The following is a 14,128-nucleotide window of genomic DNA, read 5'->3' on the forward strand; positions in this document are numbered from 1 at the left end:
AAAAAAATTACATATTCGCTGCCTACATCACCGCTAATTACTGTCAAAGCAAACAGCATTCAAAGCTTCGCTTACACAGATTCCCACAGCACATGGGATCCGCATATTTTTAGAAAGTAAACTGTCTTCTGCCACCTGCCTATGCGTATTCCTTTCCCAGACGGCGCCCCACCCAGTACGTACTAAGCGTGAAGAGTGCCCCCTCAACTGCTATATTACGGAACCACCATGCGAAGACTCCGAAGAACGAGAGGCAGTGACAAATTACGGACAGGGACAGATGATGTCCAGAATTCATGCAAGTAATTCGAGGAACACAGGCGCAACAACAAAGGGCCGGCGCTTTATTGCTGGGGTGGCGCCACAGTGATTTCGATGGGCGGGCAGCACTTCCACACGCGCTCGTCGTCCCTGGCCAGCTGCGCTTGCTGGCAACTGAGCTCCAGCTTGTAGACGCCCGTCAGCAGGAAGACGATCGTGAACTCGTGCGCCTCGCTCGCGCCGGGCTCCGCCTGCGTGACAAAATGCGCACACGGCTTGTTCGAAGCGCCGTCATGCATCTTGGCAGTTTTCTCAAAGATACTTATTTGTTCGTTAATGTCGCAGTTGCTCTCGAAATGCGAAGCACTAATGGCGTTAGCAAAGCCGTAGACAACTGCACGACATAAGGGTCACAGTTTTATCGTTCGTATAAATTGCAATCAAAATTCACTTACTAATTAAACTAACAAGCGATGTACGCGTCACTCAAGCACCGGCAAAATAATCTCACTCGACCGCGCTCTGTCACAACGCTGGCCTGGTTAAGAGCCGCTGCAGGCGAACGCTTCGGCGCAGCCTCTGACTGCACGACTGGGCAAAGCGCACGTGAAGACACCAGCCATCTCGGCGCACACGCTTTTGCACTTGCCGCAGACACGATATAGGACGCGATATGCGCAGCCACGGCCGCGCTAGGAGACATTTGTGGAGCGGACATCTGAAATATGTAGAGAGAGAGAGAGAGAGATGCAAATTAGAGAAAGGCAGGGAGGTTAACCAGAGTTAAAACCTCCGGTTTGCTACCCTGCACTTGGAGAAGGGAACAGGGAAGTAAATACGGAAAGAAGAGCGTGACAAAATAAAAACGTAAAGAAATATGAAAATGAACGGAATGGGATCATTACAGTCTTTGTAATAGGCCACTGCCACGTAAAAAAAGGTCAACAAAGCCTTGACCGACTTTCGGTGCGACGACAGTTCGTGTCGGCATTCCAAGACTCACTGTTCTGAAAGCGGACTGTCGTCAAGGCGTGCCAATGCGGTCGCTATAGTGACAGCCGGTGCGCGCTGTATCGAGGACAGTGGCAAAGTACATGATCTACAGTCTCCTCGCCGCCGCAGTGACTGCAAGCAGCGCTGTCGTCCATACCGACTCGGACCGCGAAAGATCTTATGTAAGGGACACCAAGCCACAGTCGGCAAGTACTGCTGTCTCTGGTCGAGAGAGTCCAGATGGGGGTCGAAGTCGAAGGGATGCGTCCAGTAGGTGTAGACGTGTGTGCTGCAAGCTTGGTGTGTTCCATAAAGTTCTGATGACTTCATGTGCAAGCACACGAATTTTCACTGCAGCGTCTGTTCTTGAGAGTGAAATGGAGTCTTGCAAGTCCTCCTCATGGGCAGATCGTGCTGCTGCGTCGGCATGTTCATTGCCCATTATGCGACAGTAGCTTGGAATCCACTGTAACGTGATGTGTCCTTGTTCGACGAGGTGGTGATATGGAGCGGATCAGTGAAGTAATTGGCGAGAACGCAGCAAAAAAATTCACCGACAATAACGATACTCCCTAAGGCGAAACTTGAGCGCAGCTGTATACGTCTTTTCATTTAGCGATATATTGGCTGCCACGGACAGTGTATATTTACCAGGGATAGGCGGGCTAGTTGGTGGTCGATAATGGAATGCATCATGTAACCGCGCAAACAACAAAGGACAAAGAAGGAAACACACAGGACTGCTGTGGTCCCGGTGCCTTCAAAAAAAAAAAAAAATTCCGCGCCTGTTCTGTGTGTTTCCTTCTTTGTCTTTTGTTGTTTGAGCGGTTACATGATGCATTCCAAAATGGACAGTCTGCCTCGTGCCGCACGTTGCAAATGGAGCGATGTGTGGCGCGACCGCCTCGCCAATCAGGAGATTGCGAGAGGCGGCGCGCAGGTGACGCGATTCACAGCAGCCACGGCAGACAGACGTCCGCCCATTTTCACACAGACGGCGCGAGCTGCTTTGGCGCCATCTCGTAGCCATCGTCGCCGCAAAGCCCGTCTTGCGCAGCACTACGTCCACTTTCGCGACTGCTTCCTCCGATCGGGTGCACCCTCCTCCTCCTCCTGCGCTCTGCGCGTTCACTTTCATCCTTCGCTCGGTTACGACGGACGACGCTCGCCGCCGGAGCGGGCGCCTACAGCAGCTGCGCTAAAAAGACACGGACAAAGAAGACACCAGACGAGCACCGACTTGCAAATGAAATTTTATTGCAGCCAACCACAGCTTTTGTGTGCTCAGTGCCATATCGGATTTCCGCACCAAATCTGCCACGCCAGATTTCCAGAGAATCTTATCCACCTTAACATGCAACCATTTCACCCGGGCTTTAAAAGGCCCCTAAGCCACCCAGAGGTCGAAACTTAGTTGTGGTGTTGCATGAGTTGCGGTGTTCACGAGTCTGCAGCGAACACGTAACCACGATAATTTGTTTTTCGAAACGGTGCCGTAATGACGGAGTTATGAGCGTTTGATGATGGAAACGCGGCCCTCGCTCGTTTCGCTCTTTCCTTCGCTGCGCTCCGTTCGTCGGCTAGTCTCTCCTCCTCGCCGAGTGCTCCTTCAAATGTCACATGGCATAGTCCCCGCCAACGCACTTTTCAGAATACTGCCCACTTTCAGCATATCATATTGACCGCAAATAAAGACGGGGTCAGAGGGAGAGAACACATAACCCTCTGTCCCCGTCTTTATTTGCGGTCAATATGATATGCAGTAAATACCAACTAGGCCAAAGTGAAGTTCTTCTGCCCACTTGCCCGCGACTCCTCGCTCCTCGGCTACCCGCTGTTGCTGCCGTGCCGGCCCACACTGCTGCGAGGCGATGCCGCTGTTGGGCGCGCCAGGCATTGCGCAGGGCCATGCTCTCCAGTCGGTGCTTTCGATTTGATTTCCATTTACACACACACGTACAGAGGAGCGGCAAATGGACACAGACGCGGCTTAACGTAACCTCACCCCCTTAGGTACAATATGGCTGCATGGGGTAACACATCAAGCGCCATATAAATTACATTTATATAGTGGCCATAAAGCAATGCAGGTACGCAATATATGAAAAAAAAAACAGTGAAATATTTCCACAATATCAATGCAAAACACACTGCGGCATTGAAATAATTAAATGATATACACTTGGTAACATGGACAAAAAAAAGAACATAACATACATTATTAATCATTCACAAACGCGCCCTAAAGAGGTGAAAGCAATAGAGTTTTAAATTCTGACAGCGATAAATACTGTACATTGTAGCCTGCTCTATCATATGAATGAACCATCTCATACGTTCTAGTCATCGCCATGGGACTCTGCGCACGCAGATAATCAGACCGCTTAGGCACGAATATGTTGGAACGTGAACACGCACAAGCCAGCAACACGACGAGGGATAGCAGGGAGCGATGTAGCTAACAGACAAATCGGAAGTCGTGGGTTCGACCAATCCATGGCGTCTGGCTCCTGGTGACATCACCAGATGCACCCTGGTGACGTCACGACGAGCGCTGGGGATACCGGAAAGGCCCCGAGATTATTTTGTGGCGCGCCCGCGGCGCGTTTCGCACCGTTGATCGTGACGGCATTCTGGACTCGATGCGCGTTTACCTGAAATGTTTAAAAATGTCCTAGGTGCTTTAGGAGGGACCCTTCAAGATTACTTTTGCGTGCGCATACACTTTAAGTGCCAGAACCAAAACTCAGCAATAGTGAAAAAGAAAGGCGCCATCAAATCTATTTAAGAGCTGATGAAACTAATACGTCGCCATCATAAACATGGAAAAAAGCAATGAACTGCATGAACCCTTTGAGATACTCGATCTCAGCGTCACTAAATAAAATAGATGCATGGCTTTCTGATGCAGCTATCTCGGTAGAATATTTCATAAAAAAAAAAGCCTTCAACCATTTCGCGTTCTGGAAGACCAGTGCATCACTGTTACACTGTTCTGCTTTGTTGCACACATGCCAATTGTATTCATTTTCATTTACCAATGCTGCATACACAATGGCCACGGCAACTGCATAATCGTACGGGAAGAGCCGGTAGACTGGCCGCGGGTGGCACGAGCCGCACGCCAGCAGGCGCACGTTTACGAAAGGGCCAGGTCTGGCGAAGTTTCTCTTTATTTTTCTTGATGAGAGTTATTTAATAGAAATTCTTATTTTTCTGTATTTTGCTGCATAACAGCCGACTTAACAATAACATAGCTAACGAGTAAGTAAACCTAGCTTGCCTCATATGCTTGCAGCAGAATATTTTTGTCACTTTGTAAATGAACATTAAGATTTGTGCTTTGGCACTGCACCTCCACGACCAAGCCCTAAACTTTTGTGCACCGGCAGTTTTCGCAGTAAAAAAATATCAATATCGCCATAAGGGCGAAGCAACGAATGCGATGGCAACGTATTAGAATATTACACGAAATGTAATACCCGTAGGTGGAGTGGCAGTATGAAGTAAACGTAAATTGACTATCTACAAAACGAGCTGTTGTGCTAGGGGCCCTTCGTTTGAATCCTGCCATCGGACACGTTCATTATGTTTATTAATTAGGGACATTACCACCACTTTTTCGTATCGGGTATGTTTCAAACAAGGAGGTTATATACTAAAACTTCTGGAGTAGCAGCCGCTGCGGCTCAAGTCCCTCAATAATTAAAATGTAGAAAAAGGCTTTGATCCAGCCGACCACGCCAGCGATAGGCTGATCGGTGACATGCGACCTTGCTCCGCCCCTTTGCCACCATGATAGTTCCTGCGCGCCGGGCGAAGTGCGCGCGTTTCGCCTGTTGTGCTGTGCACATTGCTGCGATAATTTCGTTCCGGGACGAAATGCCTCGTTGCTGTGCGGTTGGGTACCGAAACCGGACGAAGGATGGCAAGAAATTATCTTGCATCCCGCGCGGCAGCCAGAACCTAATCAGAAGAAAAGTATAGTTGCACAGAAATGGACGGAAAGACTGAACCATCGCTTACTGCACGACTATGCGAGGAAAGTAACATAGAGCGACACGAAGGTGCGAGAGAAAGTATACACGTGTATGTGTGCAGAACTGCGATAGTATTTCATTAGCGCACATGAATGTTGACGGCCGAAGTTTGTGAAGATTACTGATTTTAGTGCATTATGAGCCCGTTGACTTGCAAGTGCAGTATGACCTAGCACGCAAGTAAATAGTGGGGCAGAAGCGCATTAACGCGCTGACGAATATCCGCATTGCGTTACGTGCGATAAGAAATCACAAATTTTAGCAGGGAATTCAACTTTTACACTTTCCTGTGTTTGTGCGCGCGTAGTTAACTGCGCTTTACAGGCCATTTCCAACTCTGCATATCCTAATTGTATTTTGTGCATTGCATATGTGAATAAATATATTTCTAAGTGCCTGCATTACTCTGCTTTTAAAAACAAATACTGCATAGCCACTGCTACTGGCCATCAAATAATAAAGTAGAATACAGTATATCGAAGTACATTACATGCACCTGCGAGCTCGTTCCTTCCAAGTTTCCCTTACACTCGAAGATGTTTCAGTAATCTGCGATTCCATTTTACTGATGAAAAACACACAACTGTAAATTAACATAAGAAAAACGCAGAAGCGATACACGGATCGCCAGCAAAACACAGTGCAGTAATAGCTAGGCCAATCCGCGTGCGTTTCGTATAAGGGTCCTCTAATTCTTACGGGGCTTTAGCGGTGCACGGAGGCGAAAAGGCATCAACACAACAATGCGCGTCATTAATCAAGTTTACGTGGCGACGTCGCACGGTTCACGAGAACAGTCAACCGTATTCACACACGCACACGCACTACGCTCGATGTTGGTGTGCCGCGAGATTAGATCGCACTGGCAGCCCGAACACGATCGAGGAGACTCGCTGACACGATCCATACCACCGCTTCAGAATGTCACGACCGTTGCACTGGCTCGCAGCACTGAACCACACAACACAACAGTCGTCGTGTAATCGCTACACGACGACTCTTGCGGTACGAAGACTGTTGGCGCACTCGCTTCCACACTTACATAAGATGTTGTTTAGCTGCCGTGAGGGTCGCACATTTCAGCGACGTTATGTCGAAAGTTTATCGGTACAAGGGATTGTCAGCCTTCTTTCTTACACGAATTATTCATTCAAAGTAACCGCTGTGTACGCAGCACACTTAGAAGCAAGGAAATTCACAGGGCAAATGGGATTAAGCGCAAGCAATCACCAAAGCTCGCGCGGTGATTGAGCCCGAACGAACGAAAGGTAAACATGCGGAATCGAAGCGATCAAATCCTCATTCCGCTCTCTTGAGCGTTTTTCTTTCAGCGCTCACTTGAATTTAAAGGACTAGATTTAGCAGTTCGGGCCCTTCTTTCATTTTTCGCTACAGTGAGGCACCAGTAGCGTTCTATTTCCGCGCGTGTGCCGATATTTCTTTCACCTCACGAATGCCGCGGCGTCGCGGTTTAGCTTGGGCGCCGTCTGCTACAGGAACTTCCTCGGTGGGGCGCGCGGCAGATGTCGCCGACAGTAAAATCCTATAAGAAATACGCCTCAGGAAATTGGACCATAACAGGTGGGCAGCTAAGGTATTTAAATACCTATACAGAAAGAGCGTTGACTCACTATGGCGGAAAAGAACTAGGAAGCTAACCAGTAAGAATGCCAGACACGAGGACGGAGAAAGACAGAGCATTAAAAATACAGCTTAAAGACGTGGAAGGTAAAACTTGGATAAATTGAATGGAACAAAAGCATAGTGTTGAACTATATCGGGACTGGAAACAGCAGGTCAGGAAGGAAGCGTTTTATGATAACTCAAGAGGCAGTGCCCTACTCTTTGAAGCTAGGCCAGGATGTCTTAGAACGCGGAGCTATAAAAAGAAATTTAACGAAGAAGAAGACACATGTACTGTGTGTGGTAAATCTGTAGAAACTATAGAACACCTCATACTAAAATGCGATGGTATCCATCCCGATGTCGATCCGGGCACAGTCACGCTTCCCGAGACCCTAGGGTTCAGAGATAACAATAGTCGTGTAAATAAATATGCGGTGGAAATTAGCAAAAAGCGATTGCATGTTTGGCGGCTCAAAAGCAGACAAGTGACATAAGGCTAAAAGTGTAGAAAGACGTATTTAAAGAAAATGGTGAATTTTAATAACTTACAACACAGTTAAACAAAAATAAAAAGCTGAGCATGGTGGACACTGCCATCCCCCCGTTTCAAAGGGGAAGCTCCTGCCTTCCATCCATCCAGCTACCTCAGCTGCGGCCGCTTATGGGAGCGAGTGAAGCCACCTGCGGCCATATTGCCGGGGGCAAAAGAGTGTCGTATAGGCAGCTGCGAAACACGCGCGGCACTCGAGTGCACAATTGGTTTTCCGATCACAAAGTGCTCAACAAATATTTGTTTATCTTATATGCCTCTTTTACTTACTATGAGGCAATTTAGTTACAGTACATTTATGGGCATGAAGTCGTTTTAATGACTGGCTTCGTTTAATGCGTAAGCATCCTTTGGCGAATACCCCAACTCCATCACGCGAAAGTGTAATGCCTTGTACGTGCACAAGAATGCATAATTTTAGAAAACATTTAATCGTTGTAATATTGTTACGGGGTTAAAAACAGTCAGACGTATATCTACAAGATATTTACAATAACTGTAGCAGCTGACAACATGGTAGACAGCGCGCGAAGTCCAGAGCGTCGTCGTCTTCCGACCAGGATTACATCATCTTCTTCGTCAGCGTGTCACATGACCCTCGCCGGCTGAAGCACTGGCTCGGTGCTGCTTAGGAGGCGGGCGAATGATGCAACTTAAGACGCGCGACGTGGACCACGTCGGAGCGTTGCTGAGCCACGGTTGGCTCAAGAGGGGCGATTTCGTACGTGACGTCAGTTACTTGACGCAAGACACGGTAAGGGTCGGAGTAGCGTGAAAGTAACCTTTCCGAGAGGCCAACGCGTCTCGACGGCGACCAAAGGAGAACCAGCGCGCCCGGCGTGTAATGAACGTCACGATGGCGGGTGTCATATAAGCGCCGCTGATTGTCCTGCGACTCCACAAGTCGACGTCGGGAAATATGGCGTGCTTATTGTGCTTTGAGTATGGCTTCAAGAGCGTACTCGGATGTGGACTTCAGACTAGCAGGCAGAACGGTGTCGAAAGGTAGCGTAAGATCGCGGCCAAACAAGAGGAAGAATGGAGAGAAGCCTGCGGTGTCATGGCGAGACGAATTATAGGCGAAAGTAACGAACGGCAACGCAACGTCCCAGTCGCGATGGTCATCGGAGACATACATGGACAGCATGTCAGTAAGGGTGCGGTTAAGGCGCTCGGTTAGACCATTCGTTTGTGGATGGTAAGCAGTAGCAACTTTGTTTTTAGTCGCGCACGAGTGTAGAATGTCATTGACAACTTTAGAAAGAAAGTAACGGCCTCGGTCGGTGAGGAGCTGTCGAGGGGCGCCGTGGTGAAGGATGACGTTCTCTAGGAGGAAGTCTGCGACATCGGTTGCACAGCTTGTCGGAAGAGCCCGTGTGATTGCATATCGGGTGGCATAGTCTGTTGCTACAGCAATCCACTTGTTTCCCGAAGCAGACGTAGGGAAAGGGCCTAAAAGATCAACACCTACACGGAAGAATGGTTCTGATGGTACGTCAAGTGGTTGAAGGCGACTAGCAGGGAGTGTGGTCCGCTGTTTGCGTCGTTGACAAAGGTGACACGCAGCGACATAACGGCAAACATCACAGTATAGACCAGGCCAAAAGAAGCGCCGACGAACGCCTGAAGGATCTTTGAGGGACGAAAGCCAACTGAGAGCGTGGTGATCAGTGATGACTGTGAATTGGCGGTCGTACAAATAGGGGTGGAATTTACCCACTGCTCAAACGAGAGCCAGACACTCGCGTTCGGTGATAGAATAATTGCTCTCCGCAGAGGAAAGAAGGCAGGTGGCGTAGGCAATAACACGTTGTCGCCCTTGTTGTTTCTGTGCCAAGATAGCTCCAATACCGTGGCCACTGGCATCGGTACGGACTTCTGTTGGAGCTGACGCATCAAAGTGAGCGAGAATGGGCGGGGACGTAAGCAGCCCAATCAGCTCGGTGAAAGCACCAGCTTGCTCAGGGCCCCAAATGAATGCAGCATCTTTCTTGAGGAGCTGATTGAGAGGGCGCGCAACGTTCGCAAAATTTCGGACGAGCCGACGGAAGTAGGAGCAAAGGCCCAAGAAGCTGCGAACATCTTTCGCACATGTTGGCACGGGAAAATCTTTCCCTGCCCGTATTTTATCGCGATCAGGGCGTAAACCAGAAGAATCGACGCGATGACCGAAGTGACACTTGGACGAATTTAGTTGTAGCCCCGCCTGACGGAAAACAGATAGGATCGTCGATAGGCGTTCGAGGTGTGTCGCAAAAGTCGGCGGAAAAACGATCACGTCGTCCAGGTAACAGAGGCAGATGGACCACTTGAAACCGTGTATGAGGGCGTCCATCATTCGTTCAAATGTGGCCGGGGCATACTTTGAACTGATACAGGCCATCGGGAGTAATAAAAGCTGTCTTCTCGCTGTCCATGTCATCGACGGCAATTTGCCAGTAGCCGGAGCGAAGGTCGATGGACGAAAAATATTGTGCTCCATGCAGGCAATCTAGGGCATCGTCAATGCGTGGTAGCGGATAGACGTCTTTCTTTGTTACCTTGTTGAGGTGTCGATAATCGACGCAAAATCGTCAACTGCTGTCCTTCTTTTTAACTAGTACAACAGGCGATGCCCATGGGCTGCAAGAAGGTTCGATGATGTCTCGAGAAAGCATCTTGTTAACGTCATGTTGGATGACATGTCGCTCAGTAGGCGAGACGCGGTAGGGTCGCCGATGGATCGGGCTCGCATCACCGGTGTTTATTCGATGTTTTACGAGAGATGTTTGTCCTAGAGGGCGCTCTCCAAGGTCGAGTATGTCCCAGTATGAGGCAAGGAGGCAACGTACTTCTTGAGCACGCTGGGGCGGAAGATCGGGAGCAATCATTTTTGTTAAGGCATTCAAGTCTGAAGGGACAGGCGGCGAAGCAAGTGTTGAACACGAGGAGCTGTCACAAGTTAAAGCTGAAATGTGGTAGGCTCTGATGGCGTTAGTTGCGCCAGGGATATTCTGCGCGGGAGTACTTGTGTACAGAGTCCAAAGTTCACAAGCGGAAGGCAGGACGTGTTGTCCGAAATGGCAGTGACGGTGTGTTGAAAAGCGACGTTATGCAAGAGCAGGACATCCGGATTAGGGGATACGATGTAGTCACCGTCTGGTACAGGTGGAACGGGGGAGACACCTATGTAGGTAACGGCACGGTGAGGGAGGCGAATATGCTCTGTGGAACATAGCCGTATCGGAGCACTATCGGGAGGGTCTATAGCGGCAGGTAGAGCGAGCTGCACAACACCAGCCGAACAGTCTATCAAAGCGGAATAAGTAGACAGAAAGTCAAGGCCCATATGATGAGGTCGTGAGGGCCCAGTGCTGTAGAACATAATATAAAACAGAAGTATGACGTGCGGCGACATTCACGCTAGCCGGAAACATGCCAATAACGGCTGGTGTTCCACCGTCGGCGACTTGGACCACCTGCAACGGAGCAGGAGTGAGGACCTTCTTGAGACGATTCCGAAGCTGAGCATTCATTACAGATACGTGCGCGCCAGTGTCAATCAGTGCCGTAACAGGTACACCATTCACGTTCACTTTAACGAGGCTCCGATGTGTGGGCAAGGTCGGAATAGGATTTTTGCGTCGGGTAGGTTTGGCAGCATCACCTCCAAGTGCTGCACCCGTTAGTTTTCCGGAAGGGTGCGCCGGAAGGAGCTATAAGACGGTGATCGGCGAGGTGGAGGCGATCGGGAGAACCGGCGACGTGGCGAAGGAGAGCGGCTAGAGCGGTTAGGAAGAGAAGTGTCACCAGAATTTACTGGCTCCGTTTGCGGGGGCAACCGAGCAGCAGCATGAGGGCCGTGGGATGGGTGGTAGGGCAAGGGGGTCAAATTCCACGAAGACCGGCAGTGACGTGAAATATGGCCGATTTGGCCACAAGTGAAGCATTAGGCCTGTCGTCTGGAATACGCCATTTGGCCGGGTTGCGATACCGCGTTGGGGCATTCAGGCTGCGGGTGCGTACGACCGTGCTGGACGGAGTGTAGTCAGGCCGATTAATTCAGCAGACGTTGGTCAAGCCAACGTTGGCCAATTCTTGGCGTACGACGGACTGGATCAATGAGACGGTCGCCTGGCAATTGTCGGGGCCATGGGTTGGGGTCGTGACAGGAGATGAGGCTTCTATTTCACGTCGGACGATATGTAGGATCAGAGCGATTGGGCGTGGGCGGACTGCGGAGGTCTTCGCAGGTGGACGTAGCAGCCGTGTTGGGAAGGCGGGGAAATGGCTGGGCAATGCGGCGACTGTTGGCTTCTTCAAACCGCCGGCATTCGGTAATAATGGCTTGCACAGTGGAAGAATTCTTGATCACAAGGAGATGGAAGGCATCACCTGCTATGCCCTTAATGACATGTTATCAGGTTCGGACATCTTCGGATCCACTTTGCGGCACAGAGCGAGCACGTCCTGGATGTACATGAGGTATGATTCAGTGCACGTCTCGACCCGCGAAGCGAGGTCTTTTTGGGCGGCGCGCTGACGTCCACCAGGCTTGCCAAACAAATCTTTGAGCTTCTGTTTACAAATGTCCCAGCTGGTAAGTTCCTCCTCGTGGGTCAAATATCGCATTAGCGAGAATGATGGTTGCTGGCACTCACCCGCTCATATATAGTTGAAGCCAGTCTTCAACATCAGTGTCGTCGGCGCCAGAAAAGGTTCCTGGGTCGCGGGGTTGAGCTAGAATGACTCCCCCGTTACATAAAATATAATAATGAATGCGTCCCGGTCAGGGAGTATAAGAAGACATGATCTTGGTTTGTAGCGCGAACTGAACACGGACACAGAAAGGAGCAGACAGAACGAGCGCTAACTGTCACCTAAATTTTTATTAAAACGAAGAACATTATATATATATATATATATATATATATATATATATATATATATATATATATATATATATATATATATAGGTGATTGCAAAAACCGCAGCGTAAGAACGTGACAGGGTAAAAAAACATCAGTTAAACATATCAGGAGGTATGGCAGTAAAGAACGAAACACAAAAAAAAATGATTACTTCAGATTAGTACACGTATTGTGAAGGTACTGAAATTCGCATCCTAACAGAGACAAAGATGCATGGCTAACGCAAGTGTTTCCTAATCTTTTGATGTGGAAATGTGGAATGCCTTGATTATTTCGTGTGGTTAACCTAACTTAACAAATGTTATCGCACAGCGCAGGACGCGCCTGCATGTGTCGGAAGTTTCTGGAATGTTATCGATGCTTCTATCCGCCGTCTGTTGTCGCCGAACCTTGTTGTATCTGATTGCATGTTTGCGCGACGCGAATGGCGTAGAACTTTGTGGAAGGCATGCGGGTCCCAGCGATTGCTCTGGAACATTCGACGACTGCTCTATAAAAGCCGACGCGCTTGACCCGCTGATCAGATTTTCGACAATCGCCGACCGTGTTCGCCGCTATCGTTGTGCTATAAGTGTAGCCTGTTTTGTGGGCACAGGTTCGGCCAATAAAAGTTAGTTTTGTCTTTCACAGTATTGCTACTCCGGACTTACCCTGCCACCTTCGTTATCCTCCAACAGTGTTCACGAGACGTCATTCTCGGCATGGACTTCCTGAACCAATATGGCGCAATCATCGACTTGAAGTCGAAGTCAATAACGCTGTCGGACGATCAAGCGATACCACCGGAGAGCCTTCCTAGTCACCGCGCCTTGAGTGTGCTCGAAGATCTAGTGAACATTTCGCCTCGCTCCAGCATTTCTGGCGGATGTAACGTCTCTGCAGGTGCATTACTCTGTCAAAAAATGACAACACGGATGCGAATGGACTCCGCGAGGATTGGCGAGGAGGAACGTAGGCTCGAACTAGTGCGCCGCGCCGCTCTCCTTCTCGCATGTGCGGATCGCTGTTTTTCGCAGCGGCAGCTTCGAATAGTAGCGGTTGCATTGCACGATTCTAACGTGTTCAGTACGCGATTGTTGCGATTCAAGGTTACCACAGTGTGGTATACTCAGCTGAAAAAAAAGTCGCAGTTTCGCCAGAAACAAGAACGATCGATTGAGATAGCAAATTAGTAGACAGCTACACGAAGTAAGGATAGTACATACTACAAGCCATTCGATACTCTAGCTGTCAGATTCATAAGCACTGAAAACCTAGAAACAAGTAACATCCTGCCTGATTTACCATAATTAAAAAGAAGAATGTGGGTATAGCAAGTATAATTGAGTTGTGATGATTTTAGTAGCACTGATGCATAGCTTTTAAGAATGTTTAATCGTTTCTCCCGTGAATGCAACTGCTACAATAAGTGTGACCGAAGGCAAAAATGAAATTTTTGGCTCTTGCATAAATTTTATGGCATGTTGCATGATCTAATCAAATCATAAGAAGGCAACAAACACTCACACCGAGGACCACATAGGGGAAATTAATTGTGCTTAATAAGTGAAATAAAGAAACAATCAATTAATGGAAATGAAAGTGGATGAAAAAACAACTTGCCGCAGGTTGCGAACAATCCCACAACCTTCGCATACCCAAGAAAATGGATGGGGAAACGTCGCCGCGGTAGCTCAATTGGTAGAGCGTCGCACGCAAAATGCGAAGATTGTGGGATCGTTGCCCACCTGCGGCAAGTTGTTTTTTC

At 48.9% G+C, this 14,128-nt stretch overlaps 1 protein-coding gene and 1 non-coding gene across 7 annotated transcripts in view; one reads left to right on the forward strand and one right to left on the reverse strand.

The window, feature by feature from the left end:
- Positions 1-323: 323 nt before the first annotated feature.
- Positions 324-14,128, reverse strand: part of brun (trafficking protein particle complex subunit brun) — a 747,330-nt gene continuing 733,525 nt past the window's right edge. For 5 of the 6 annotated variants that reach the window (XM_075698272.1, XM_075698271.1, XM_075698269.1 and 2 more), the window contains one exon: positions 324-512. In XM_075698272.1, the coding sequence (XP_075554387.1) occupies positions 345-512 (168 nt within the window). In that variant the 3' untranslated portion in view covers positions 324-344. Of the gene's footprint in view, positions 513-7,253; positions 7,313-14,128 lie in introns of all 6 variants that reach the window. The other variant, XM_075698275.1, reaches the window with a different exon arrangement.
- TRNAL-CAA (transfer RNA leucine (anticodon CAA)) lies at positions 14,044-14,116 on the forward strand. Its single transcript has one exon. It is a non-coding gene; the product is annotated as a tRNA-Leu (tRNA).

This window comes from Dermacentor variabilis, chromosome 7 (assembly GCF_050947875.1).
Source record: "Dermacentor variabilis isolate Ectoservices chromosome 7, ASM5094787v1, whole genome shotgun sequence".
In the NCBI taxonomy this organism is placed as follows: domain Eukaryota; kingdom Metazoa; phylum Arthropoda; class Arachnida; order Ixodida; family Ixodidae; genus Dermacentor; species Dermacentor variabilis.